At 42.0% G+C, this 27,376-nt stretch overlaps 1 protein-coding gene across 1 annotated transcript; it reads right to left on the bottom strand.

Annotated features, from left to right (window-relative positions):
- Positions 1-696: 696 nt before the first annotated feature.
- LOC118936477 (structural maintenance of chromosomes protein 3) lies at positions 697-26,311 on the bottom strand. The gene is made up of 30 exons (XM_036949249.1): positions 26,082-26,311; positions 25,345-25,420; positions 25,148-25,186; positions 24,962-25,029; positions 23,875-23,946; positions 23,691-23,770; positions 23,496-23,574; positions 22,601-22,718; positions 22,046-22,221; positions 21,726-21,806; positions 20,976-21,140; positions 19,837-19,958; positions 19,299-19,512; positions 19,026-19,129; positions 18,116-18,215; positions 16,330-16,490; positions 15,965-16,106; positions 15,653-15,803; positions 15,184-15,336; positions 12,763-12,914; positions 11,996-12,154; positions 8,610-8,717; positions 7,937-8,045; positions 7,580-7,722; positions 7,060-7,164; positions 5,890-6,102; positions 4,800-4,991; positions 2,829-3,006; positions 1,881-1,987; positions 697-1,683 (listed from the first exon to the last, which is right to left on the bottom strand). Exons 1-30 carry the CDS (start codon positions 26,094-26,096, stop codon positions 1,612-1,614), a joined length of 3,654 nt encoding a protein of 1,217 aa, XP_036805144.1. The 5' UTR covers positions 26,097-26,311; the 3' UTR covers positions 697-1,611.
- Positions 26,312-27,376: the final 1,065 nt, after the last annotated feature.

The raw sequence follows: 27,376 nt of genomic DNA, 5'->3' as shown, positions 1-27,376 counted from the left end.
TGGCAAGACAGCACAAACAGACGTTGGGCCAGGCTAGGTCATGGGGATTTCATCAGACAGAAAATAAAAAGTGTGAGGAGACAAGAGGATCACAATTAACTTCTGGGTGTCCCACTTGGCAGATTGAAATCAATTCAATGGTTCAATTAGGGCCATTGATCAGATGTTAATCTGGGTTTCATTACCTTCCTGACTAGTCATACCACTATACTGTTTCAGATTGACATCTTATCAACCAACTTCAGAAATACTGTCAGGCTCATTGGTAGAAATATATTTTCTTTGTCATATTTAGGTGCCCCGCATGGCAGAATTAAATTCATTCAATGGTGGCCATTGAATGTTCAGCTGGGTTTCTGGTAGCTAGCCTCTTCACTGATATGATCCCCATGTCTGATATTACATCCTACAGCATGAAACACCAGTAGGCTCATTTGGTGATATCAAGTGTCATGATCACAAATCAATCTCTGTGCCACTCCTCTAGACATTCACTATGTATATTATAGGTCCCTCGTTACACCTCGTGGTGTAACTTCATCTTATTTGTGGTCCATGTAGTTAGTTACCAGACAGATGTATGGTTCGGGAGGTGAAGAGTTTGTGACCTAGCGCCACCCAGTGGTATAATGCTACACAGATCACATGTCACACTACAACTTACTTCACTACAAATGCACACAACTTCTCTTCAGGAAATGTCCTTATACGATTTTTATTGTTTTCTAATAGAGTAACATGGAGAGAACAACTAGTTAAAATGCTGCAGTCAGTGTAGAACTAACTGGTTACAAGATAATGACCTACAACAGGGAACGCCAAGACACCGTTAACAAAAAGAAAGAATACAAAAAATTCAGATAGTTTCAAACCATTTTTCTGGTAACGACATTACAACAAGTTAATAATATGTCATATCTTAAAAAAGATTATTCTGACAAACGGGTTATTATTTCTCTGTCTTTCACTATACCTCACAGTTTGAGATTCAAAGTGACCAACCAATTTATGATGAAAAATCCTCAGCACAACATCAGCACAGACCAACAGTTTCAAATAAAAAAAGAACATGCATTTAAATCTGAAAGGTTCTCCATTTTCAATAAACAATGAGGTCAAAGGCTGCACCAGCACTGAAATTCACCCTCATCTCAAACATCAACATGACCACCTGAAAACATTGTTAAAAATAAAATAAAAACGGGCCAGAAAAAAACAAAATGAACTTTTATTTCCCCTCCTCGGCCGACAAGACGATGGATGTGGTCATAACGATGTCATAGAGGAGGGAACAGTGGTGGAGCTACTGAGCGCTAGATGATGGACCTGGGAGTTCTGACGCTAGATGATGGACCTGGGAGTTCTGACGCTAGATGATGGACCTGGGAGTTCTGACGCTAGATGATGGACCTGGGAGTTCTGACGCTAGATGATGGACCTGGGAGTTCTGACGCTAGATGATGGACCTGGGAGTTCTGACGCTAGAATGGGAATAGATTCCAATAATGGCTGACCATAGAGTCCTGGTTGAGTTCTGTCGGAGTGGAGAGGACTGAAGGCTCAGAGTTAGGCAGTGCACTACGGAGGTGGATGAGGAAGAGTTGATTATTCTTAACCATGGGTAGTGTCGTCCTCCACAAAGTCTTTCGCCTGCTCTGCCGAGATCACGTCAATGTGACTCACCTGGAAACACACACACAGTGAGTGACCAATGCCTGTGTCTGAGTTCCACTGAGACAACCATCTTATGAAACATACTTTTCACGTCTCTGAATGCCAGAGGTTATTAAACTAGTCTAAAACTAGCCAGGGAGTGAGTAGCCAGTACCCACACATTCATACCGATGTGGACCAACGTATAAACGTTTAAGTAACTTCACCTTGTTTCTGAACTTGACTCCGTAGAACTTGTCGGCTGACTCCAGAAGCTCAGGTCTGAAAGTAGTGGTGATAAACTGGGCATGGCCCGCCAGCTCTACAATCATATCTGGAACACACATTACACACTGGTAAGGATAAGAGATTTATAGATATGTTATAATGCTCACATTTCTTCATGCTTGCTTGAAGGATTGTGGTTGCCTGACGACTCAAACTGAATTCTTCCACTGCTCTATATACTTCAGTTTGTGACTGCCATCATTGAAGCCATTTGTGGGGACGTCAAAATGATGGGTGTTGTACAAAACAAAGTCAACAGCTATTGGTTCATTTCTAACCAATCAAGAGTATCAAAGCCAATGACGAATTTTCAAATTGCTGCTTTGCTTAAGTGTGTTCGGGCTCTGGCCCAACCCATCCGTTTCTGGGACCAATCACAACATGTTAAGAGTTCTAGAAATCGTTGGGGGGGTACTCAGATCCAGACTCATTGTGGAGAAGAAACTAACGTCCATGGGCGTAGCGTTTGGCCGGAGCAAGGAGTTCAGGCAGCCAGGCAAGGGTTGTGGATGGCCGAACATTGAAAATCAAGACAAAGGCTAGCTGTAAATTCAACAGACTTATTAAAGTCAGAACATTTATTTTACAGATACATTTGTAATTCAGCAGACGCTCCAGAGTGACTTACAGGAGCAATTAGGGTTAAGTGCTTTGCTCAAGGGCACATCGACCGACTTGACTCTGGGATTTGAAACAGCGACCTTTCAGTTACTGGCCCAACGCTCTTAACTGCTAAACTACCTGCCACCCATTGAAAATCAAGACAGAAAGGCTAGCTGTAAATTCAACACACTTACTCCATCTCTTCTTATCCAAGGGAGGCCGTCTGTGAGTGGTTGTGTTGTATAAACTATGCTGTATTTATTTGCTATGAGTGGTGTTATTACCCGAGACAGCCTTCCTGTGCTGTGCGTCCAGGGCCTGGTCGATCTCATCAAACAGGTAGAAAGGAGCGGGGTCACACTTCTGGATGGCGAAGATGAGGGCCAGGGCCACCAGGGACTTCTGACCTCCAGAGAGCTGCTGCATCTCCCTCATCTCCCCCTGCTTCCCCGTGAACGACACCTGGAGGGGGGCAAGACCAGAGAAACACGTGGAATATTATTGAAAAGGATATACACATACAGTGCCTTCGGAAAGTATTCACGCCCCTTGACTTTTTCCACATTTTGTTGTGTTACTGCCTGAATTTAAAATGGAATCAATTCAGATTTTGTATCACTGGCCTACACACAATACACCATAATGTCAAAGTGGAATTGTGTTTTTTTTAAATAATAAAAAATGAAAAGCTGAAATGTCTTGAATCAGTAAGTATTCAACCCCTTTGTTATGGCAAGCCTAAACATGTTAAGGAATAAACATTTGCTTAACAAGTAAGTTGCATGGACTCACTATGTGTAACAAGTAAGTTGCATGGACTCACTATGTGTGTGCAATAATAGTGTTTAACATAAATGACTACCTCATCTCTGTACCCGACACATACAATTATCTGCAAGGTCCCTCAGTCGAGCAGTGAAATTCAAACACAGAGTCAACCACAAATACCTCGCAAAGGGCACCCATTGGTAAAAATGTATCCCTTTGAGCTTGGTTAAGTTATTAATGACACTATGGATGGTGTATAAATACACCCAATCACTACAAAGATACAGGCGTCCTTCCTAACTCAGCTGTCAGAGAGGAAGGAAACCATGAGGCCAATGGTGACTTTAAAACAGTTACAGAGATTAATGGCTGTGGCAGAAAACTGAGGATGGATCAACAACATTGTAGTTACTCCATAATACTAATCTAAATGACAGAGTCAAAATAAGCATGTAAGAATACATTTTTAAAAAAAAAACATGTTTGCAATAAGGCACTAAAGTAAAACTGTAAAAAATGTGGCAAAGAAATGAACTTTGTCCTGAATACAAAGCATTATGTTTGGGGGAAATCCAAAAACACAACACTTAGTACAACTCTTCATATTTTCAAGCATAGTGGTGGCTGCATCATGTAATGGGTATGCTTGTCGTCGGCAAGGACTAGGGAGTTTAGGATAAAAATAAATGGAATGGAGCTAGAGGAAAACCTGGTTCAGTCTGCTTTCCAAAAGACACAGAGACAAATTAACCTTTCAGCAGGACAATAATCTAAAAACACAAGGTCAAATATACACTGGAGTTGCTTACCAAGACTAATACCATTTTTACTTAAATTTGCTTGAAAATCTATTGCAAAACTTGAAAATGTCTGTCTAGCAATGACCAACATCCAACTTGACAGAGCTTGAAGAATTTTTAAAATAATAAATGGGCAAATATTGTACAATCCAGGTGTGCAAAGCTCTTAGAGTTACCCAGAAAGACTCACAGCTGTAATCGCTGCCAAAGATGATTGTAACATGTATTGACTCAGGGGTGTGAATACTTATTTACATGAGATATTTCTGTATAAAATGTTCTATAAATTAGTTTTAAAAAATCTGAAAACATGTTTTCACTGTCCTTATGGGGCATGTGTGTAGATGGGTGATATGTATTTGAATGTTAATCTATTTTGAATTCAGGACGTAACAACAAAATGTGGGTATGAATACTTTCTACATACACATTGACATATCGAATTTCATGACTTTCAACCAAATTTCCATGACCAACAATTGGTGTCGTCTCTGTGTGTGTATAAAAAACAAGTGTAATGTGGTATCGACACTGGCTCTTTGATTACATTGTGTAACATTGGGAGAAAAAAATACCATATAAAAGCTATTCAGAGTACATATGACATTTACACTATTTATCACAAATCTCTCTAGTGGTTCTTGGGTTCACTCTCAAACACACACACCGGTCCATAAACATTCTTACCCTGATGCCGACTCCGGTGAACTGGTCTACAGAGGGCACACTGCTCTGAGAGCCTGAGCCCTTCTCGCTGTCGGTACCCCCCTCCCCCTCATCCTGGGACTGACCCCCCTCCGTGTCACCCTTTTTCATCACCAGGGTGGCCTTGCCCCCTGGAACCAGCTTCTGGAACACCTCACTGAAGTTCTTAGACACCTGAGGAGAGGAAAGATGGAATTTGTCATGATATGGTTAGTCACTTAAAAAATATATATTTTAAAAAAAATTTACCCCCCTTTTCATAGTATCCAATTGGCTCTGTTACTATCTTGTCTCATCGCTACAACTCCCGTACGGGCTCGGGATAGACGAAGGTCGAAAGCCATGCGTCCTCCAAAACACAACCCAACCAAGCCGCACCGCTTCCAACCCGGAAGCCAGCAGCACCAATGTGTCGGAGGAAACACCGTGCACCTGGCGACATTGGTTAGCGTGCACTGCGCCCGGCCCGCCACAGGAGTCGCTAGTGTGCGATGAGACAAGGATATCCCTTCCGGCCAAACCCTCCCTAACCCGGACGACGCTAGGTCAATTGTGCATCGCCCCATGGACCTCCTGCGACAGAGCCTGGGCTCGAACCCAGAGTCTCTGGTGGCCCAGCTAGCACTGCGATGCAGTGCCTTAGACCACTGCGCCACCCGAGAGGCCCTGGTTAGTCACTCTGGAACAGAGATTATTACTGCAAAATGAAAAAGAGCTTGTAAGTAAAAACTAATATTATCAATCCAGCAATGTGAATGTGCTTCGTTGAACTCATTCTGACAGAACTCAACAACAACATGTCCTTCATTTGGAGTCTTGAGTTTCATATGGTTAAATCATGAACATTTGTGTTGAAGGTTAAGGACTTATTCGGGGGGTTGAATTCTCTGATTGAGACCTTGCTCAGGGGTACAGGTGTATGTGCAGAAGGCATCACAGTCTATCTGTTAGAGATGTAAATCAGGTTGAAAGCGTACCAATTTGAGACTCGATTGAGGTTTTGATTCAAGGGTTGAAGCGCACCGGTCACCTAATGATGGGGTTGGTAACTTTCCCAGTGAGGATAACGTACCTGTTTGAATGTGAGCTGGATGGCCTCGTACTTCCTGAGCTCCAGCACGTTCATGAGCTCCATGATGGACTTGTGTCCTCGCTCCAGCTCGTCCTGGCGCTTGATCAGCTTCTCCTTCTGCTCAGAGAAGTTGACAAACTGGTCCAGGGCCTTCTTGTTCACGTGGCTGTACTTCTTCAGCTCTGTGTTGCACTGCTCTAGCTTACGGAACAGCTACAGAGGGAGGGAGAGGAAGAGAGAGAGAGAGTTAGGGTAACATTAAACATGTCTTGTTCTCGTGGCCGTACTTCTTCAGCTCTGTGTTCCACTGCTTCAGCTTACAGAACAACTTGTGGAGAGGAACATTTGGATGAAGAGGCGAGGTAACGCGTTACTACACATGCTGTATTGTAGACATACACGATTCCGTCGAAAAGCTCGATGGCAAAGTGCCAAAGAGGATATTTCTAATCATCATCTCTTGAGTATGAAGAGGAGTTGAAAAAACCATAATCCCAACTCTGACACGTATCCCTCCAAGACACTCAAAACTATTAATAATCTTCAGTTTCTATGTCAAGTCAAGAGACCTATCAAAAGGAGAGGCTGTATAAGAGGTAGATTATCATCCTTTGGCTTCATCCACTTCTAGAATCCACTATCTGACCTGGCCAGCTAATCAAAACTCAATGTCTTGGGGAGAAAGATTAAGGAAGCTAACGCTCATCCTCACGAAGTATAGGATATTTCTAGTCTGGTCAAGGAGACACACACTTATGAGAGATGAGCCAGCAGCCCACTCGACACACACCGAGGTGCCCAGGGATGTCTGGCGGCAGGAGCCGGCTAACTAGGTTTCTGAGTCACAGTGAGGTGGCTGCTGCTGCTTTCATAAGTGTGAGAGTGGGTGGGCGGTGTCTCAGCCGTGTGTATGTGACCAGGCCCTGGCCCCTCGGTCGAGGCTTGAGGAGGCTCTCTGAGATTATTGTCGTCGTGACTGTTTGGCTTTGGCTTCTAATCAAAGTCCTGAAAGTTATAAACAGGACAGGGAGTCCAGAGAGAGAGAGTTTGTTTACCTATAGAGTGTGTGTTCAGAGTATGTGTGCAGGTTTATCCCTAGGGAGTGTGTGTCTATACTCCTAGAGAGAGAGTGTGTGTGTGTGTGTGTTTATTCCGAGAGAGAGAATTCACCTGTTTGAGTGTGAGGGTCTGGTACTTCTCGAAGGCCTCCTGTGGTAAGGACCCCAGCTCCCTGATCTTCTTCATGCACTCCTCTTTCTTCTTCAGCAGCATGCCCTGTAGTAGGAGTAGTAACAGTACTTTATTACCACACAGCATCAGCAATGATCAGAGACACAAGGCGCAAAAACAGGTGTTACCTATCAGGTATTTTAAACTATTCTAATATCTGCTTATCTGTCGTCTTTCAACATAAATGGTCAAGTCTTATGTCGAATGTATTTTTAGTCGTGTGTATGGACTGCAGGAAGATTAGCGTCGTCATGGGGTCAGTCAATGGGCATCCGAATAAGGTACAGTAAGTAGCCTTGGTTTGTGCGAGCCAGAACGGCTCATAGGAGCAGGAGCCCATCTCCTGTTTCTGTACACCGACTGGGCAGGATGCTAGTCTATTGCAGGGCCTTTACCCCCAATCTATCCAAAATAATGGAAACACTGAACTCTAATTTAGCTGACGATTGAAAAGGCGGACCTGTCGGTTGGTCATCTTCTCCAACTCCTTGGTGTCATGGTTGATGGCGTCGTTCTGTTCCTTCTCTACGTTCTTCCAGCGGTCCATGCTCTTGGCGTGGTCCTTGACCTCAATCTCCGCCTTGTCGATCAGCACATCCAGGTCTGGGGGATGAACAGGGACAGTTGGCACTTTGAAGACGTAACTATTGTACTTGAGTTGTACCTCTATTGATATTGACGATTGTGTGTAGGTTTTCATCAATTCAGGTCAAATAACGTACTACTGTTCAAGAGAGACCAATACAATACTTCCTGTGAGCTCCATTATATTGCTAATGCCTGTGTGTGTGTGTGTGTGTGTGTGTGTGAGACCTACCCTCGGAGCGTGCCAGTGTATCTTTGATGCGTTTGTTGATTCCCTCCAGCTCTGAGGAGGTGGCTGTGAGCATGGTGCCTCCCTCAGTCTCTCTCAGCTCATTCAACTCCTACAGGATCACATGGAGAAAGAAGTTAATGAGGAGTAACAAACACATTTACAAGCGCTTCCCTATGTCTCTCTCAGCTCATACATCTCCTACAGCAGTGGTATTCAAAGTCGGGAATAAAAAAATAAACGGTACAGATTATCGTATGGGACAACATACAATCGTTTTTGAGAAAGATATTTAGAAAAATGACATTTTAATGAGTATTTATTTAATGGTTTCTTTTCATTTTGATAACAGATTAAAATGTAATGAATTGAAGGTTATTTGTTGATGTAAAAAAGTTAATGCTGCAATTTTAAGGTTGTGTCAATATGTGGGGGTGGGGTCACGAGATATTGTGAAATAAATTCTGACTGAAAAAATGTTAAAGATTAAATAAATGAAAAATAATAATAAAAATGTCACTATTGTGATATGGAATTCTACCTGTTCTAGGTTCCCATCTAGACATTCTGGAACCGGACCGGTTCTAGTTTCTGTTTGGAAAATTGTGGAACAGTACCTCTACTGTGGAACCGGACTTGTTCTAGGTTTAGTTTTGCACATTGTGTAACACCATACCTGTTCTACTTGGTCGAGGCGTTTCCGTAGGTTCTCATTGAGGTACGTCTCCACCCTGGTCATGATCCCCTCCAGCTTGATCCTCTCATTCAGCAGCTGCCTGTTGTCCTACACACAAAGATAACATGATGAATTGCTCCTTTCATACAACAATACATCACACACAAACACAACAATCATGTTTGTTGTTCAACATTCTTGTCCTCATCTTTCATAACAAAATACAGAACACATTTCAGAGAGAGAGACTCCCTCTGTTTGTAATAGAATAGATGAGAGAAATAGAGCGTACCCCCCCACTCACACCCCAAACAAAGGAGCCTTCATAAGAAAGAAAGAGAAATGAATTTAGAGGAAAAAAAATATGAAAAGAACTGCAGGCGGGGAGAGAAAGAGAGAGGAGACTGAGGGTCACAGCCCGTCTACCTACTCCTGTACAGAACATGAGTCTATTTCTATAATCGGGGACGATTGCATAACGTTAGCAGATAGAACGGCTGAGGTGGCTACTGAGGTGGTCATTGTGAGCAGCTGGTAGTGTGTCTGTGTGGTTGGCTGTGAATGCAGTGCCCACACCACCGCAGCTAGCTAGCGCTCAACTCATCGAGGACACTTAAAAATCGACTGTGAGTCTGAGGGTGTTTTTGTATCAAAAAGGCAAAGCTGTTAACAATCCATGTATGATATAACAACGGAAGGAACAAGACAGGGAAATGATCATAAGCCATCATTTTCTTCTATCATCAGGGACAGGGTGATAAATTAGAATCAAGTGAACTTTTGGTATTCATTCAATCACTGTCTGTATTCTTGATAACATCCACAAACTTTCTCAACCAGGTAATACATCATTCGGGGCAGAAGATACATACCCCGTACAGTACAGGCCTAATTACAAGCAAATACATACCCCATACAGGCCTAATTACAAGACGATACATACCCCGTACAGGCCTAATTACAAGATTATACATACCCTGTACAGGCCTAATTACAAGACGATACATACCCAGTACAGGCCTAATTACAAGCAGATACATACCCAGTACAGGCCTAATTACAATAAGATACATGTGCTAAATGACTTTCTATGTTCTGAACTGGCATGTAGAGCTCTGGTGGAACTCATCAATACCTTGCCAAGAAACAGCATTTGATTTAGATGTGTGGTATGAAACATTTTGTGATACTATATATTCTGAAATATGGGAAAAAAAAGTATGTGAATAAAGAAGCCCAGGAAAGTTTACAAGCCGAACAAGTCTTATTGGAATGATAAGCTAAAGGATCTATGGTCAGTAATGCACAAGGCTAAGAACTTATTTTTACAGTGTAAAGATAGGAATATACAAGAGAACATTTTAGGAAGGAATTTAAGAAAAAAAGAGCATGTGTTTGATAAAAGACTGCACCTATTTAAACGGAGATATAAGAGAGGGCAGTTATTACACCTTGAGGGGATACAGACAATAAATCCTCAAGGGGGCTGAACTCTGATATTACACAGGTTCTTAAGGAGTGGGAGAAGGGGTTTGCTAGATTGTTCTCAGGTATTGAAAATGTAGCATATTTTGAGGAATCATTTTATAAAGACACATGTTCCCAGAGAACTAAAATGGAAAATAAAATGTCAGATCCCTCGTATATATGTAACCCGTACTTAAATGAGGAGCTGTCTGCAAAAGTTAAGAAAGTGATTGTGTTTAGGCTAAGTGTTTAGCCTAATGAGGTTTAAAAATCCCCTAAATTGACGGTAGGCTGTCATTGTAAAAAATAATTTGTTCTTAACTGACTTGCCTAGTTAAATCAAGGTTAAAAAAATACAAAAATAATAATAATTAATAATAATTGCTCCAATTTTTTTGGAGTACAGTATACTGCCATACAAGTCTATAGTGAATCCCATTCCCATATCTTCAAAACAATGACCCGAGAGTGCCATTGAACTATAGAGGCATAAGTTTATTAAGTACAGTTTATAGATTATATTCATCCATCCTCAACAATAGGCTATTGACCTTTTTGGAGGATAAAAACATTCTGGTGGAAGAACAAAACAGAAGTCCAGCCTGTACAGATCATATCTTCTCGGTCTGTACAATAATCAGAAATAGATTACACGAAGAGAAGCCTACTTTTGCATGTTTCATTGATTTCCAGAAAGCTTTTGATTTTGTATTGTCTAGTTAAATAAAAGGTTAAATTAAATAGAATTAAAACATTGATTTTGTAAATAGGGATCTTTTAGCCTATAGTTTGTTAAAGACGGGTTGATGGGAAATGTTATCGTACAGATTGGTTTCCCACACCCTCGGGACATAGATATAGACATAGATATGATTAAAAAACAACTATTGATGCAATTTGGGGGAAAAATGGGTGGAGATTAATCATAACCCCAAATTGAGAACCTTTTGTTTGATTATGGGTGAATTTGTGTGTGAGAGATATATTATGCATAACCTACCTAAAAGCAAGAGATCGCTATGTGCACAGGTAAGATCAGCGATATTGCCTCTGCGTATTGAAACAGGTCGGTATTGTGGTGAAATGGAAGAGGAAAGACTATGTAACTATTATGACCTCGAAGAAATGGAGAATGAAACTAATTTTATCCTCTATTGCCCTTCCTACCACGATATACGCTTGCTCTTATTCCAGAAAGCACACCAGATATACCCTGGCATCATGTGGCTGAGCGATGAGAAGAAACAACATTTTTTTGGTCCATTGTGTATTTCCATTTGTGGAAAATGTAGATAAAGACTGGAGTAAAAGAAAAGGGCTACCTATAATTACATTGTAAAAATATTTACCTTATATGTGGTAAATTGTACGTGTGTATATAGATTGTGTATAGGCTTGTCTCCCAAATGAATCTTCTCTTTGTGCCAGACTGGGTTTAAATGCCTTCTGTTTAATATGTATTTATTTATCTGTATATGCATGTATGATTTTACTGCTCTAGGAATATAATTATTGTTTGGATAACCTTATTTAATATTATGTACTGATTGAACTTGTTTCACTCTTTATGCGATGCGTAATGCAGAGAACAGAAGAAGAATGATCATTACAATAATTCACTGTGGTATTGCAATGTTTGTTTATGTGTCAATTAATTCACAAGGGATGTGTTTCTAATTCGTGATGACAAAAATAAAAATGTAATTCATTCATTCTAGATATAATCTGTGCCCCAATTTAAACGTGTTTCCTGTCTCTAGCTGTAATGTTTACATGTTGGAGTGGTCTGATTTCGACGTCAAGGTCTTAACAGTAGGTAAAACCATCCAGCTATCCAGCCATTCAAACACCACATACATCCACACAGTGCCCCGTTTAAACTTGTTCCCCCTGTAGTGTTTCATTAACTGTCTCCTTACCTGCTGCAGCTGTCTGATCTCGTCGTTGAGGTCATCAACACGTCTCTGGTCCTCCAGACTGAGCTGAGAGAGCAGGTCTGTCCCCAGCTCAGCCTTCAGAGACTCCCTGGTGGACTCCATGGCATGGAGACTGGCCTCTAGAGACTGCAGTGAACGTTGCTGTGAGGAGAGAACAAAGGAGAGATAGTTGAAGAGAGGAAGAGTTACAGGGTAGACTCCATGGAATGGAGACAGGGCTCTAGAGACTGGAGAGAGCGATGCTGTGAGGAGAGATTAAATGGGTTGAAATTACTTTATCAATGCCCAAAAGATGACATTTGGTTTGCAAGCAGCAGGCACAGTTTATGCTAGAACAGTGCAGCAATGTGTTCATGTGTTCAACTGGTGGACTACATGTACAAGATAATTCAAGAAGTCTAGACAGAAGAAGACAGCAACAATCATAAAGTTAGCTATATAACTATAGGCTACCTTAGGCATGAATGTCTTCTCAGACTGCTGCATTTTCTCAAATGTAAAAAGGCGGGGTGCTTGTCATGGCAGCATAATACTGACATTTGTAGGGTATATAAATACACCCCTCTTATCATCCTCCTGGATGTGTACGGTACTTTTCTGAATCTCAAAACAATCTGACATTTTTTGGTCATAACGCTGAACTGGATCAAGGTCTGATTCAGTCAACTACGGCTACATTTTATTCATGATTCCCTTGAATAGGGCCCGATAGAAACCAAGAGACACATTGAAGTCCAAATCAACCTCACCTTCGGCATGAACGTCTTCTCGGACTGCTGCCTCTTCTCCTTGAGCATCTTCATCTCAGACAGGATGGAGTCTCTGGAGGCCTTGAACTTCCTCTGCTGGGTCTCAATCTGTTGCATCTGGTTCATCAGCTGGTCGATCTCATTGTTGATACGTGATGCAGGGTTAAGGAACATACTTTATAAACAAATAGGACCTATATAACCTATAGATCTCATTGTTGATACATACAGGGGAGGGTTAAGGAACATACTTTATAAACAAGTAGGACCTATATAACCTATAGATCTCATTGTTGATACATACAGGGGAGGGTTAAGGAACATACTTCATACATGAGATAGATCTTTCGTTTTCCATATAATTGAAGTGGCCATCAGCAATTTAAACAATAAAAAATTGGACTCCTTGCCCGTTTGGGTTAAAAGCTGAGGGACAGGGCTGGAGAAATGTAACCGCTCTCAAATGCATAGGACTGACGGTCCATGATATCAAAATTATAGTTTTAACCATGTTTTGAGTCTATATAGTGTTCGTTTACATTTACTTTGTTTACAAACATTGGCATATTTTTGGGGGGTATGACAGGTGAACTAAGCTCATCAGTCATTTCTAAATTTGATTCAATGGGTCCATATCATAATTAATAAGTCAAAAAATGATGTAGCAATGACAGATTGCCCCTTTAAAGACTGATTTAAAATAAAACAGACAGGCATCTCCCTAATGGCAAGCTTACCTAAGGGCCAGAGGTGGTGTAGATAAAAAAATATATCTATATAAATAAACATCCTTTTAAAATCATTGATTGAACCTCTGACTCATTGCTGGGGGCTTACAGGAGTGATGCCATGTCAACAATCAACTCAAGCGCGCGCACACACACACACACGGCGTGGTGCTGCCTGCTACCAGTGACTCACAGAGAAAGAGGTCTGAGGGCAATGCTCTTGCTCTCCCTCTTTCTCTCACACTCTAGCTAATCCTCTTTGGCTCGCCATCACACACACTCATATTATACATGTAATCCTCCAACATCCACCTACACACACCTCCTCCCTCCTGCTGGGTTCAAGACATAACCTGGAGGCATGAAATACCCTCCAACCAGCCAATCACACACAACCTCCTGAGAACCAGGGAGAGGAAAACATGAGACACTCCATTACCTGCTTAATCCCCATGTTTTACAACTAAATGACATGAAACACCACACACTATCCCACCCATTTCAATACGAAACCTGTTCATCTTTTACACATTAAATCTCCTCCAACTTAGCGTGAGATAGATGACAACACACCATCACCTACTGAGCCCCTGTATTTAGGACTAAAATGGCATATTAGTATCTCTGGTGTCTGACTCACTTCAGGTCCACTGTAAGGTAGGGAGTTGAGTTAGTGTATGACAAGCTAGACTGAGACAGGACCATGGTAAATGGGTCAAATCACAAATCAATACATGCCTGTATTCCTGACTAATCAGAAACATAAACAGTGCCTATAAAATCCCTGATGCGGAAAACGCAGACAGAATCATGGAATCCAGATATTAAAACGGAATTCAACAATATTTTAAAACGCATTGAACTTAGTAGGGAATCAAATAAATGTATTGAATATTAATTTGCCAAAGTTTATCATAATAAATGAACAGAATGCATTAGTTATTCGTATTTCCTAAAACTGCGTGTCTACCACCTTGTGTAGCCATTCGAGATGATGCTAATGAAAAGTCTTGTTAGATGGAAAGGGCTTTCCCGAAAACCTTTCCATTTAAATGTTAACTACAAAGTAGCCTATGCTTACCTGGCAGAATGATATGGTTATTTGCATCAGTATGTGTTTTGCAATCTCTACCGTCACGTGCACTACAAAAACACAAATGAACTCTACTCTATGTACATACTACCTCAACTAACTGGTGCCCCTGCCCATTGACTCTGTACCGGCATCCCCTGTGTATATATATATATATATTTTTTTTTTTACTTCTTAAAGTGTTGTTGGTTAGGGGCTTGTAAGTAAGCATTTCACTGTAAGGTGAATATACCTGCTGTATTCGGCGCATGTGACTAATACAGTTTGGTTTGATTTAAACAACAGCCAAGTGCTTGGTGTGCACTAGAATGAAAAGGATAACTACATCCAAAAATACACATTTCCAATTAAGTTGTTTTTCCTTTTTTAAGTGTGATTTTGAGAACGAAAACTTGAAGAAACAGGGGAAAACAGAAACCTGGAAAAACAAAATGGAGAAAACGGAATTTGGGGAGAAACAAAGCGGATATTAGACAAAAACAATCAAATTTTATAAGGCCCTACAACAACAAAAAATCAGTTTGGGTCTTTAATTTAGAGGACTAGGAAGATCTGTATGAATGAATTAACCAACAAACTAACAATGGAGTTAAAAGATATGTTCGATGTTCCTGCGGAGGTTCTCGTTGAGTTTGGCCTCCAGCTCTCCCAGCTCCTCCTCAGCCTTCCTCATGTCCTTCTGCAGCTCCAGACGTGACTTCCTGGTGTCATAGTAACCCCCTGTCAGCGCCCCGCGGTGGGACACCTGGTCACCTGAGAGACACAGTAACAAAACAAACAAAAAAATATATATATATATAAATAACAAAATCACACACCAGAAAAATACTTTTTTAAATTACAATTAACTAAATAAATAAACTGTCCCACAGCACACTAACTGGTATGGTACTGTGCTGGTCACCTCTGCAGCAGAAAAACACCCAACTCACAAACACAACAAAAAACGTAAAATTTCAAAATCTACACCAACAAACCTCTAGTTACTTGAACATAGACTGTAAAAGGCAGACCAGAATTGGTGTCATTTACATTAATTGACATCTTGATCACGTTAGTCGATACCTACCCTCCAGTGTTATGCAGTCCATGGTGAATGCCCTGGCCAGCTGGGTGGACACCTCCATGCTACGACAGATCAGGGTCTTTCCAAACACGTGCTTGAAGGCCTTGTCAAACTGCTGGCTGTAGCGCAGCTTGCTGATCATGGGGATGGCATCCTAAAGGAGAGAGAGAGGAAATATAGGTCAGTTTAACGCTCTTTGACGAGCCTAAGACATAGCAGGCCTGGGTCAAATACATAGTACGGTATTTGAGGTATGTTAGATTTTTTTGCTTGGTTACACTTTTAGGACGATTCCATTCAAGAATATTCCCTTACGTTGGTCTCAGGGTAGGCGGTGTCCCTGACATCCAGCTTGCTGAGGGGCAGGAAGGTGACCTCTCCAGGCAGGTTCATCTTGTTGAACTCCGTCAGGATCTTGGTGCTCACCTCGTCTGTCTCCACTATGTGGTAAAACAACCTGGTCGAGACAGGGACATGAAGGAGTATGAGCCAACAAGTTTGAGTAACAGTTACTTTTACATTGAGGAAACAAGCTTCTCTCTGGCCTTCTCAATGGTCTTTCCACGATTCACTGTGTCCCCTCTCCCCGTCTCCTTCTCAAAACACCCCGGAGGTCAGAGAGGAAGAAACTCAGATCTTCTCCTCCAATGTGTCCTCTAATCCAGGAGAAAAGAACTCACCTGGTTCCCGCGGTGACCTCCACACAGGTGTAGAAGGCGGGCTCACACTCAAAGTTGTTCATGACGATGCCATGGTAACCGTTGATGACGTGCTGGTTGATCCCCTTTCTGCGGAAATGCTCCAGCACCTTGTTGATGCTGTCAATACCGTTCAAAATGGCCTAATGTGGACAAAAACAGCTAGATTTACCTTAACATTTCAACACTTTTTAAATGCATATTTATCTGTGGCGTAAGTGTCTTCATTAGGGATGGGCATTTGAAAAGATTTCGAATAATATCCTGAATTTTTTTGAGATATTCGGACAGTTGAAATAGATGCGTTTTAAAGAAAGCACTTGTTTTGATCCCCACGTCCTTGTCTACAAATCAATTAAAATTAAAACAGCCTACCGGTTGGTTGCTCATTGTAGCCTAATCCTCATAATTCAGCCAATTTAATTCCATCATTCTAAATCCATTTAGCATTGATTAGAAATCTCCCAGTTCACTTGCTACACATGGAGCCTTTGATGGTAGTGAAGCTTTGATTGACCCACAATAAGCCACATGCGTGAAAAAAGTGTGTAGGCTACCGGCACCTCTTTATTTGTTTGTTATGGGGCCCAGTCATAAAAACAGCCAAACTGTTGTTTTCTTAAAATGTCATGGTCTATCTTTGTATGTACTCTCGGAAGTCATTGAAAACTAACGTCCGTTTGGATATTTATAATAATAGTGCCCATCCCTAGTCTACGTAGGTGAAAATAGTGATTTTCCACATTCTGTAGTCCAAAAGATAAGTACTCTCTGTGACGTCCCGGGTATAAGTCAGCTTCGACCGGACCACTCAAGCAAGTAAAGACGGCAATCACCAAGCTAACCACCCAGAATTTTGATAGAACGTAATTTTGAGGAGATTTTGATTGAAGAAAGGACTGATTAGAGTGTGACTGAAAAAGTAATAAGCAGCTGAGTCATAGACATACACTGTAGATTTCTAGGAGAGTGGGAAGAAAGGGGTGGGCTGATTCTTTGTTAGACTGTCTTTACCTCTACGCAATTTCTTTCCCTAATAATTGGTTGAGTCACAAAATCACTACCTCTCTCTCTTTCCCCAATAATGGAGTCACAAAGTGAATCTTCAGTGTTCAGGTGGGATTGCTTTCATCAGTGACTCCTCGTTGCTAAAGCCGAGCCACCGACCATCGGTTGAGTAGGTAGTGAGGCGGTGTGTGTAGCCTTCATTTCATGGTGTGGACTTAGTAATTCATCTGTAACACCAGGCCCATGACATGACTGGTTGTAAACAGTAAATGTGTGGAAATGAGTGTCCGTGTGAAGGTGTGTGTATTCTTTCTCCTTGGCCGTGGGGCAGGGAGTAAATAAATGGATGGGTGTATGTAAAGGTGTGACCTTTGTAATCTATGATTGCCTCAGAAGATTTACCACAAGGCTAGTATGATCACGTGTAAAGGGGAAGGTGTGTGTCCTATCTAATCTGGCATTAATTCATAGATAAATGGAACTACCACACATGGTTTAGCATAAGGCTAGTAGGATGATATGGATTACATAGACATTCATGTAGAGGTGAAGGTGGGTCTTCTATAATTAATATGACTCATAGATCAATCTAGCGCAATAGGGGAGAGGTTATTTTGACCTTACAGGTGGCAGTATGATGATGATATGCATGATATGACAATGCATGCTAAGGTGCGAGTGTGTGTGTGTGTGTGTGTGTGTGTGTGTGTGTGTGTGTGTGTGTGTGTGTGTGTTTCGTTGGGTAGGAGGTCACACTGACCTTGCCGGTGGCTGCTCTAAGGAGCTGTTGTTTCTTCTCCAGCTCCTCTCGTTTGGCTGCCAGGGCCTGCTGCTCAGCGTTCTCCTCCCGCCACAGATAGCTGTTGGAGGCACACAGACAAACACACTGCTAGTTTAATGCATTAACTTGTCATTCAGTCCAAAAGACATTGTACCAAATTATGCAGCCAGGGCAAATATTGTAGATGCACATTTTGTTGAATCATTTCCAGGAAAATGCCTTAATTTTGAGAGCAGCTCTATTGTAAACATTAATGACCCATATGTCATATTCTATTCATCGTCTCTGGTCTTCTCCCTCCTCCTCACACAACTCAGTATCTCAAGGCCCTTCTCTACAGCACACAGTGCAAAGCACCAGGCAGCATCCATCTCACAGGGTTATAAATACCTCTCCATTGTTAAGGAGAGGAGAGGGGAAAGGCATGCTGACATTCACAGCAGAGCAGACCAGTCTGGTAAGGAAATAAAGGTTGCCAGGCGGAAGCTGAATGTAAGTCTTAAGGGGAACAACCATCCAACCTTTTACACGGTGGAGATCGAGTCAGGGCTTATAGGCCTTCGTCTTGGATTCCAGACAAAGTAGATACATATTTTCTCAGTAAATAAATATTTAAAGTGCAAACCCATGACTCAATGAGGAAAGAGTAAAAAATAAACTAAAAAAAGAGCAAAGAAAGTTACGATTTATAAGATAGAATCAATATATAAAAGCGCAAACGATGACTCAACGAACATTGACCAAAAAGCAGTAAAGAAGAAAGAAAAGCGAGAAGACGAAGTAAAGATTTACAGGTTCAAATCAATATCTTTGCCTAACAGTGCAATGACTCAACCCAAGAAACAAGATGGAGCAAAACAAATGATTAAGATATAGATCATGATCTTACTTTCTCTCGCTCTGCAGCTCGTCCTTCTTATTCTTGACTTCGTAGTATTTCTTGTCCAGCTCTTCCACCCTGGTCTTCACCTCATTCAGGTCCTGGTCCAGTTTCTACAGGGAAAAACAGACCAGTCAAATAGAAACTTGATCCCAAGAATTATAGAACAGAGTGAAATCTAGAACAGAATCAAACGTTCTATTTAAACAAAATCATTTGCACTATAATCAACCATAATAGTTCCAATTAAACTGTTAATGAGTCGTGAGTTAGGTTCTATACACTATACTGTTCCAGGTTCTTCTCCTTGTTGGTCTCCGTGTCCTCCAGGTCTTTATGGATGGCAGCAATCTGCCTCTTCTTGTCATTGATGGCCTGGTCTAGGGACTTGAGTTCCTTCTTGATCCACTTGTCCCTCTCCTCTTTAGAAGTAAACTGGCTGCCACGGCCCTGCTTGGCGTACAGGTCTGTTCTCTCCTGGGTGGCCTGGGCCAGTCTGGGTGGAGCGAGGGATGACAGGAGGTGTTAAAAGGTACATAGGGAAGTTCAGAAAACAATTCTGAAGGGGGGGGGGCTTATTCCTTATTTAGTGGCCTACTACTAAGGTGCCATGTTGGACACTCCAGTCTTTCACCAATGAGGATTACAAGAGAACCAACTTCATTCACTTTCTAGTGGCTCAACATCAGGTGTCACTAACATTACATGGGGGGAAAATGAGTAAATATCCTTTTACTAATACATTAAAAAAAAGTTGTTGCCTATTACAAACGATTAATTCATTGTTGAGCCTTGAGCAGTGTAGGGTTTTCCTACAGACCTGGCGATGCCCCTTTCCTCCCTCTCCTTCACAGTGTTGAACTTGGGCTCAGTCTCCTGCAGCTCCTTCTGCTTCTCCTCTATCTTCTCTAGCAGCTTCTGCCGCTCCTTCAGCAGACGTTTCTGGAAGAGGAATTCATCATTATTAAATAGAAACAAATAGTGACAACGGGTGACACTCAGAGGCATTTGAGGATACTCATATGTGTGCGGGGGTCATCACTGAAATAAGTTCAAACGCCAGCAGATATTTTATCTACACACGTGATTACTCTAGATATGTCAACCATAAGGGAAAGGGGATACCTAGTCAGTTGTACAACAATGCATTCGACTGAAATGTGTCTTCTTCATTTAACCCAACCCCTCTGAAGAAGAGAGGTGCCGGGAGCTGCCTTCATCGATGTTGTCGCCGCCCGGGAGCTTCCTAAAGTCTGCTTTGATCCATATCACTCAGATAGGATCATGTGACTCCCAGCAGTCAGAAAGGCAGATGACGCAGGTACACCCACCCGCTTTCTCCCTACTTCCCTCTTCCTGCCCCCCTCCAACAGTCCCAACAAAACAAAGCTAACAAGAAAGCTGTTGCAACATTCTCCCGGCCAGGTGGGCCTAATCCAACCTCGCTGAGATGCTGCTGTCTAATCTGCAACACACACAGGGATTGGGGCCAGATCTCTTCCCTTGGGCCACTGCCCAGAATGAAGCGATGCAGGGAGAGAGAGAAAGAGAGGTTAAGACTAGCAGTAGGGGGAGAGAGATGGAGGTGTGTGGTGAATCAGTGACGCAGATGGAGAGGCTTCTGTCCTTACCCTCTGAGAAAAAGAAGGGGGGAGGGAGGGATGGAGAAAAGAAGAGGCAGGGGGGTGTTGGAGGTGTGGGGGGGATCATCACTGACGCAGATGGAGAGGCTCCCGTTCGAGGATGGAGAGGTAGGTACATAGTAGGTAAGGATGGGGGGGGGGGGGGGTCTCACACACACATCTAAACCCACACATAGTGACGCAGATGAGGAGGTTTCTGACCGCCCCGTTTCTTCGGTTCACTGTTGCCAACTACACATACACACACACACCACTCTCTATCTCAAACACGCACACACTCACCCCGCCCCTCCACCCCACCACTGTGCTCCCCTACCTTCTGTTCGCTGTTGCCGGCCAGCTCCTCCTGCAGGTCTTTGGATTTGAGCTCCAGCTTGGTCCTCTGTTTAATCTGCTCCTGTCTCTCTGAGCTCAGCTGCTCCTTCTCCTCCTTCATGGCACTGATCTTAGACTTCTTCTCACGCACCACACGCTCCGTCTCCTACAATGGAAGGAAGAGGAGAAGAGGCAATGAGAGGAATAATACGTAGACTAGATGGACACTGACTGTAGAGGAAATAGAAAAAAAAGCTGGTCAGGTTTGCATACACAAGAGCCCTAAGATAGAAACCTCTTTTTGTTTTACCCCCCTTTTCTCTTAAATTTCGTGACATCCAATTACAATCTTGTCTTGTCGCTGCAACTCCCCAAAGGGCTCGGGAGAGGCGAAGGTCTAGTCACGCATCCCCTTGAAACATGACCCGCCAAACCGCGCTTCTTAACACCAGCTTAACCCGGAAGCCAGTTGCACCAATGTGTCGTGTGTCGGAGGAAACACCATTCAAACTGATGACCAAAAAAAAGCCTGCAGGCGCCCGGCCCGCCACAAGGAGTCGCTAGAGCGCGATGAGCCCCACCCCCGACCAAACCCTCACCTAGTCCTTTTCAGCATGGTTACAGGTACTGTGGTGGATGGATGCGTAACCATGCCAGCTCAGTACAGTTTGTCTCGGTAATGTGAAAAGCTGATCACAGTCATATACACTCCAAGCCATTCTGTGCAAATACTGTATGCAGAATCACTTACCTCTACTTTGTCTCTGGCATCCTGCTGGGCATCTCTCAGATGTCTGGACTTGTCTCCACAGGTCTCTCTCTTGGAGGACAACTGAAAGAGGAAACCGAATTTAAAGAACAGTTAACTATGCAATCAAAAATATCAAATGCCATTTAAAAAGGGAAGAATTTGAAAGGTCAGACCACAAAAGCAAACCCCTACCAACTGAAAGTTACTTTTTGTTAGACATCCTGTGCCCATGATAAATATCTGTCAAATCAAATTGTATTCATTTCTCAACCCAAACTCCATAAACACATTTAGTTGATTTAAAAAATAGATATTGTTACCTCATCCAGCTTGGCACGTGTCTCGTTGAGCTCCTGGTTATAGATAGTGTACTCCAGAGCCCTCCTCATCTTGTCCCACTTCTGGTACTGAGCCAACTCCTCCTTCTCATCCTCCAGGGTCTGGAGACGCTCCTCAATGTACTTCAGCAGCTCATTGATCTTCTCTCTCTTACCCTCTGGGGGAAACACAAAAACAGAGCACCAGTATGTTATTTAGGTCTACAGTTAAATCTACTGTGGTGGCCCAACCAAGGGCCATTTGTAATAGGAAAGGGAGATGATTATTCTGGGAAGTAAATTATATAGCCTTTCCTCTGAAAATTATTTGGAAATTGAAAGAGCAGCATTTATTTTTAAAGTTTGTGCGATAGGTCTGAAAGTCGACTGTTTTTTTTTCATAGATAACTGCCCGCTTTGAATTTGTCTAAATAAAAACCAATCTTAGGTAGTGAGTCAGGATACCTCTGCTTAGATCTGGTGACTGAATGCATGTGAACAGAGTCTTAGATGGTGTCATCGTAGACATATAGAGAGACTTCGGTTCTTATATTGTACCTGTTTCCTTCATCAGGGAGATGGACTCCTCCTTGCGCTCGTCGTACACCCTGGTTCCTGCAACCTCACGCAGCAGCTTCAGACGCTGGGAATCAGGGGCTGTAGCCATCTGGTTAATCTGGATACATGATAAAGAGAGGAAACACACATGAACGATACCCATGTATAACTTACGTATAAAGTGATCTGGATACAGGATAAAGAGAGGAAACATATGAAAGGTATCCTATGTATAAAGGTATATGGTAGATCTGGATACATGATGAATCAAATTTTATTTGTCACATGCGCCGAATACATGAGGTGTAGCCCTTACAGTGACATGCTTACTTACAAGGCCTTAACCAACAATGCAGTTAAGAAAATACCTAAAAAACAAGAAATAAAAGTAACAAATAATTCAAGAGCAGCAGTAAAATAACAATAGCGAGGCTATATACAGGGGGGTACCGTTACAGAGTCAATGTGGAGGCTATATACAGGGGGGTACCGTTACAGAGTCAATGTGGAGGCTATATACAGGGGGGTACCGGTACAGGAGTCAATGTGCGGAGGAACCGGTTAGTCGAGGTAATATGTACATGTAGGTAGAGTTAATAACAGAGTAGCAACAGCATAAAGATGGGGGGCGCAAATAGTCTGGGTAGCCATTAGAGAGACGAAACATATTAAAGTTATCCTTTGTATAATTTATGTAGAAAGTTATATGGTTGTTCTGGACACAGATTACAAACAGGGGAAAACATGTTACTTAAGATATGAGTATGAGACGTTGGGTTGTATGAACAGATATATAGTCAGCACAGTGGTGCAAAGAAACACGTTTGCAGCAAATAACCAATGAATGATGCACAACGGAGCCTGTTTAGAGCATATGTTCATAGTGCCGTCTTACCTTCCCCTGCTTGACGATGTAGTAGGGGTTACTACGGGAGAAACCAGCACTCTCCAAGAGGTTCATGACGTCATTTTTACTGGAACAAAATCAACATAAGTGATTGCTGATTACATGATAGTTACATATTCAAACAGAGAGGCAATTTTCGATCTTTGCTCAGTCACAACAGACGTGTAGTCAACAGCCACTTACGTCACCATCTTCTTGTCTAAGAAGTACTGGTCCTTCTTGGCGCCGATGACACGGCGGAGGGATACCTCCTCTTTGTCGATCTGGAGGGAGAGTGAATTTATTGACCAACGAACGGAGAGATCTCAAACTAAACATGACTGACTAAATAGTCAAAGGCGACAATCATGTTTGGTGAGAAACTTACCGGCAACCTGTTGTCAGAATTGTCAAATATAATCTCCACAAAAGCTGAGATGACACGAGGACCTGTTCCCTCCTGCAGTGACAGGGAAAAACATTGTTATAACAGTGTTATGGGGTTAACAACAGACTGAGGATTGGACAGTAGTGGAGAGGGTAGTAAGTTTTAAGTTCCTCGGCGTACACATCACGGACAAACTGAATTGGTCCACCCACACAGACAGCGTTGTGAAGGAGGCGCAGCAGCGCCTCTTTAACCTCAGGAGGCTGAAGAAATTCGGCTTGTCACCAAAAGCACTCAAACTTTTACAGATGCACAATCGAGAGCATCCTGTCGGGCTGTATCACCGCCTGGTACGGCAACTGCTCTGCCCACAACCGTAAGGCTCTCCAGACTCCAGAGGGTAGTGAGGTCTGCACAACGCATCACCGGGGGCAAACTACCTGCTCTCCAGGACACCTACACCACCCGATGTCATAGGAAGGCCTTAAAGATCCTCAAGGACAACAACCACCCGAGCCACTGCCTGTTCACCCCGCTATCATCCAGAAGACGAGGTCAGTACAGGTGCATCAAAGCAGGGACCGAGAGACTGAAAAACAGCTTCTATCTCAAGGCCATCAGACTGTTAAACAGCCACCACTAACATTGAGTGGCTGCTGCCAACATACTGACTCAACTCCAGCCACTTTAATAATGGAAATTGATGTAAAAAAAATGTATCACTAGCCACTTAATATAATGTTCACATACCCTACATTACATCATCTCATATGTATATACTGTACTCGATACCATCTACTTCATCTTGCCTATGCCGTTCTGTACCATCACTCATTCATATATCTTTATGTACATATTCTTTATCCCTTTACACTTGTGTGTATAAGGTAGTAGTTGTGGAATTGTTAGGTTAGATTACTCATTGGTTACTACTGCATTGTCGGAACTAGAAGCACAAGCATTTCGCTACACTCGCATTAACATCTGCTAACCATGTGTATGTGACAAATACATTTGATTTTGATTTGAACAACAGACTGAGGATTATATAATATTCATTACTGTTAGTATAACTTCCACTACTTACATGGAGCAAGGCCAGGCGCTGTTCGGGGCGAAGATGGCTGAATTCATCGCTGAGCACAAACTGAATGGCTGAAAGAAAAATAAACATTTGTTTTTATTATATACAGCAAATAAATGCATCACCATTTTTTATATTCTTCTAATTTCATATGGTAGAAAACATCAGAAGGGGAGAGCGCGCACATACCGTAGAAAAAGTTACTTTTTCCTGATCCATTTCTTCCCACTGTGAGAAAACAACATACAGGGAGGGAAATGTCAGTCAATCAATCAATGGATGGAAAGGCAGCAGGCCATTGTTTCCTCTACCTACATCGTGAGGTGTTGTTTATGACTAAAGATAGCTAGAGGTTTTGGGAGAGAGTAAACTTGGCAGAATCTCACCGATGACATTGGACTTTGGACTGAAAGGATCCACCACAGTCTGGTCCCTGTAACTTCGGAACCCCTGAATGATGACCTGAGAGGATAAGAAGGGAAGTGCAACTGCTATCACAAATCTTAAATGATCCAAGCTTGCTAGTTACAGCAACATTGCATTGAATAAACGATTCAGACATCCACCAATAGTTTATTTTCACAGGATGTTGAAATTAGCTGCCAACAATTGCAAGCCAGCTAACGTCTTAGCTATGTCAAAAGGCAAACTAATGTTATGCAAGCTGGATGGGGCAGTATCTTCCGAGCTAGCTTAGCTAATAACAAACGTTATCTCAATAGCTAGCTAATGTGACTACTTTATGAATGGCTTGTCTTGATAGCTAACTGGCAAGATAGTTAACTTATCTGCACTAACTAGTTACGTTAGCTGGATTGAAGAAAGTTACCACATATTGCTAGCTACTATAACATTAGCTAGCGACTAGCATCACTACTACTAGTACCTCAGCTAACTAGCCTACTGACAGACATGATCCAGAATTGTTTGCAATCCGGCACATGACAATTTTTGTAGATTACTTTTCTAAGTGCAGTATTGTAGACTATATCTAGCTAGCTAGCTACGTGTAAATGTTAATTTATGTACAATACTTATTAGCTAAAGCTAGCTATCTGGCTAGGCCGCAAGCATCATTTTCAGAGAGCGGGTCGTCGACATGGAGCTCGCGCCGCTAGTTTACCTGTTTGATGTACATGGTCGCCTAATCAGGAACTTTCCTCAGAAAGCGAAACAAAAAACTTCAATAAATACCCCTTCTCCTTCAATAAAGGGAAGGTGGGTCTTTAAAGTGATTATTGTGAATATTTGTTCAAAATGCATGTATCCAAGTTTGTTGAAATATCCTGGCGAAAGAGAAACAACAAGGAAAATGGCGTCACGAGCGGGATGAAATGGAACAGTCAATAATGAGAAAAGAGGGGGGCATAGATATTTTGATTAATGAATATTAGATACAATCGAAATATAAAATGTTACTCGTTTACCCGTTAAAATATAGATATACTAAGGATATGTATGAATGTGAATTTGAGTCATACAAGTACATACAACATATTTATTATTAGCATTCGGTTTTATCACATCCCCATTATTTGTACTTGATATGGTCCTCATGCGTGCGATTGTTGGGCGCCAAAGAGCTGACAGAGAAAGTATATTTTGGTACAGTATTTAAAACTGAAATACTGTATTTTGAAAAACTGTATTTTATTCGCCAAACGAAGGACTGAGTGAGGGATATTTAAACACGAGAGAGACGAAACAGGCTACCCATTCTTATAATCGTTTCCTAAATGTGACACTGAATGATGTTCTATGATTTCCACTCAGTATATATATATATATTTTTTTTTTTTAACTAGGCAAGTCTAAGCATGTATGGTCAACAATGCTTCTGTATCATTAATAAACTCAAAATTGCTACAATGTAGTCATCATAGACTACATTTGTGGGAGTGTCCATGCATGCATTTCAAAGTCAGTGGCCAGTGGAGTGTTCTAGTTTGGATCTTTCTTTTTTAGGTCGCTGCAGGTGTCACTGTTGTCTAATGCTAATCTCTTGGCCTAGCCTACTACTGTATAGTTATGTATACATTATCCTAATTATGCATATGTGCATATGCATATGTGTCAGAAGAGGCTGGTGGAAGGAGGTATAGGAGGATGGGCTCATTTTAATGGCTGGAATGGAATCAAAGGAAGGGTGTCAACATGTTTGAATCCATTTATTCCATTCCAGTCTTTAATATGAGCCTGTCCTCCTATAACTCCTCCCACCAACTTCCACTGATTACTTTGTTACTGCGTTTGAAATACGGTTCAAATAATGATTGTGATCGATCAATCAATCACATTTATTTATAAAGCCCTTCTTACATCAGCTGATGTCACAAAGTGTTGTACAGAAACCCAGCCTAAAACCCCAAACAGCAAGCAATGTAGGTGTAGAAGCACGGTGGCTAGGAAAAGCTCCCT

This window comes from Oncorhynchus mykiss, chromosome 17 (genome assembly GCF_013265735.2).
Source record: "Oncorhynchus mykiss isolate Arlee chromosome 17, USDA_OmykA_1.1, whole genome shotgun sequence".
In the NCBI taxonomy this organism is placed as follows: Eukaryota; Metazoa; Chordata; class Actinopteri; order Salmoniformes; family Salmonidae; genus Oncorhynchus; species Oncorhynchus mykiss.
Note: the sequence above shows the minus strand (reverse complement) of the source record. Positions and strands in the feature narration are given on the sequence as shown.

Coding starts and splice junctions, on each gene's coding strand:
- LOC118936477 (XM_036949249.1), bottom strand. Junction 23,575..23,690: donor TTAGACAAGAAGATGGTGAC/GTAAGTGGCTGT, acceptor ATTTTGTTCCAG/TAAAAATGACGTCATGAACC. Junction 21,141..21,725: donor ATGCCAGAGACAAAGTAGAG/GTAAGTGATTCT, acceptor CTTCCATTGTAG/GAGACGGAGCGTGTGGTGCG.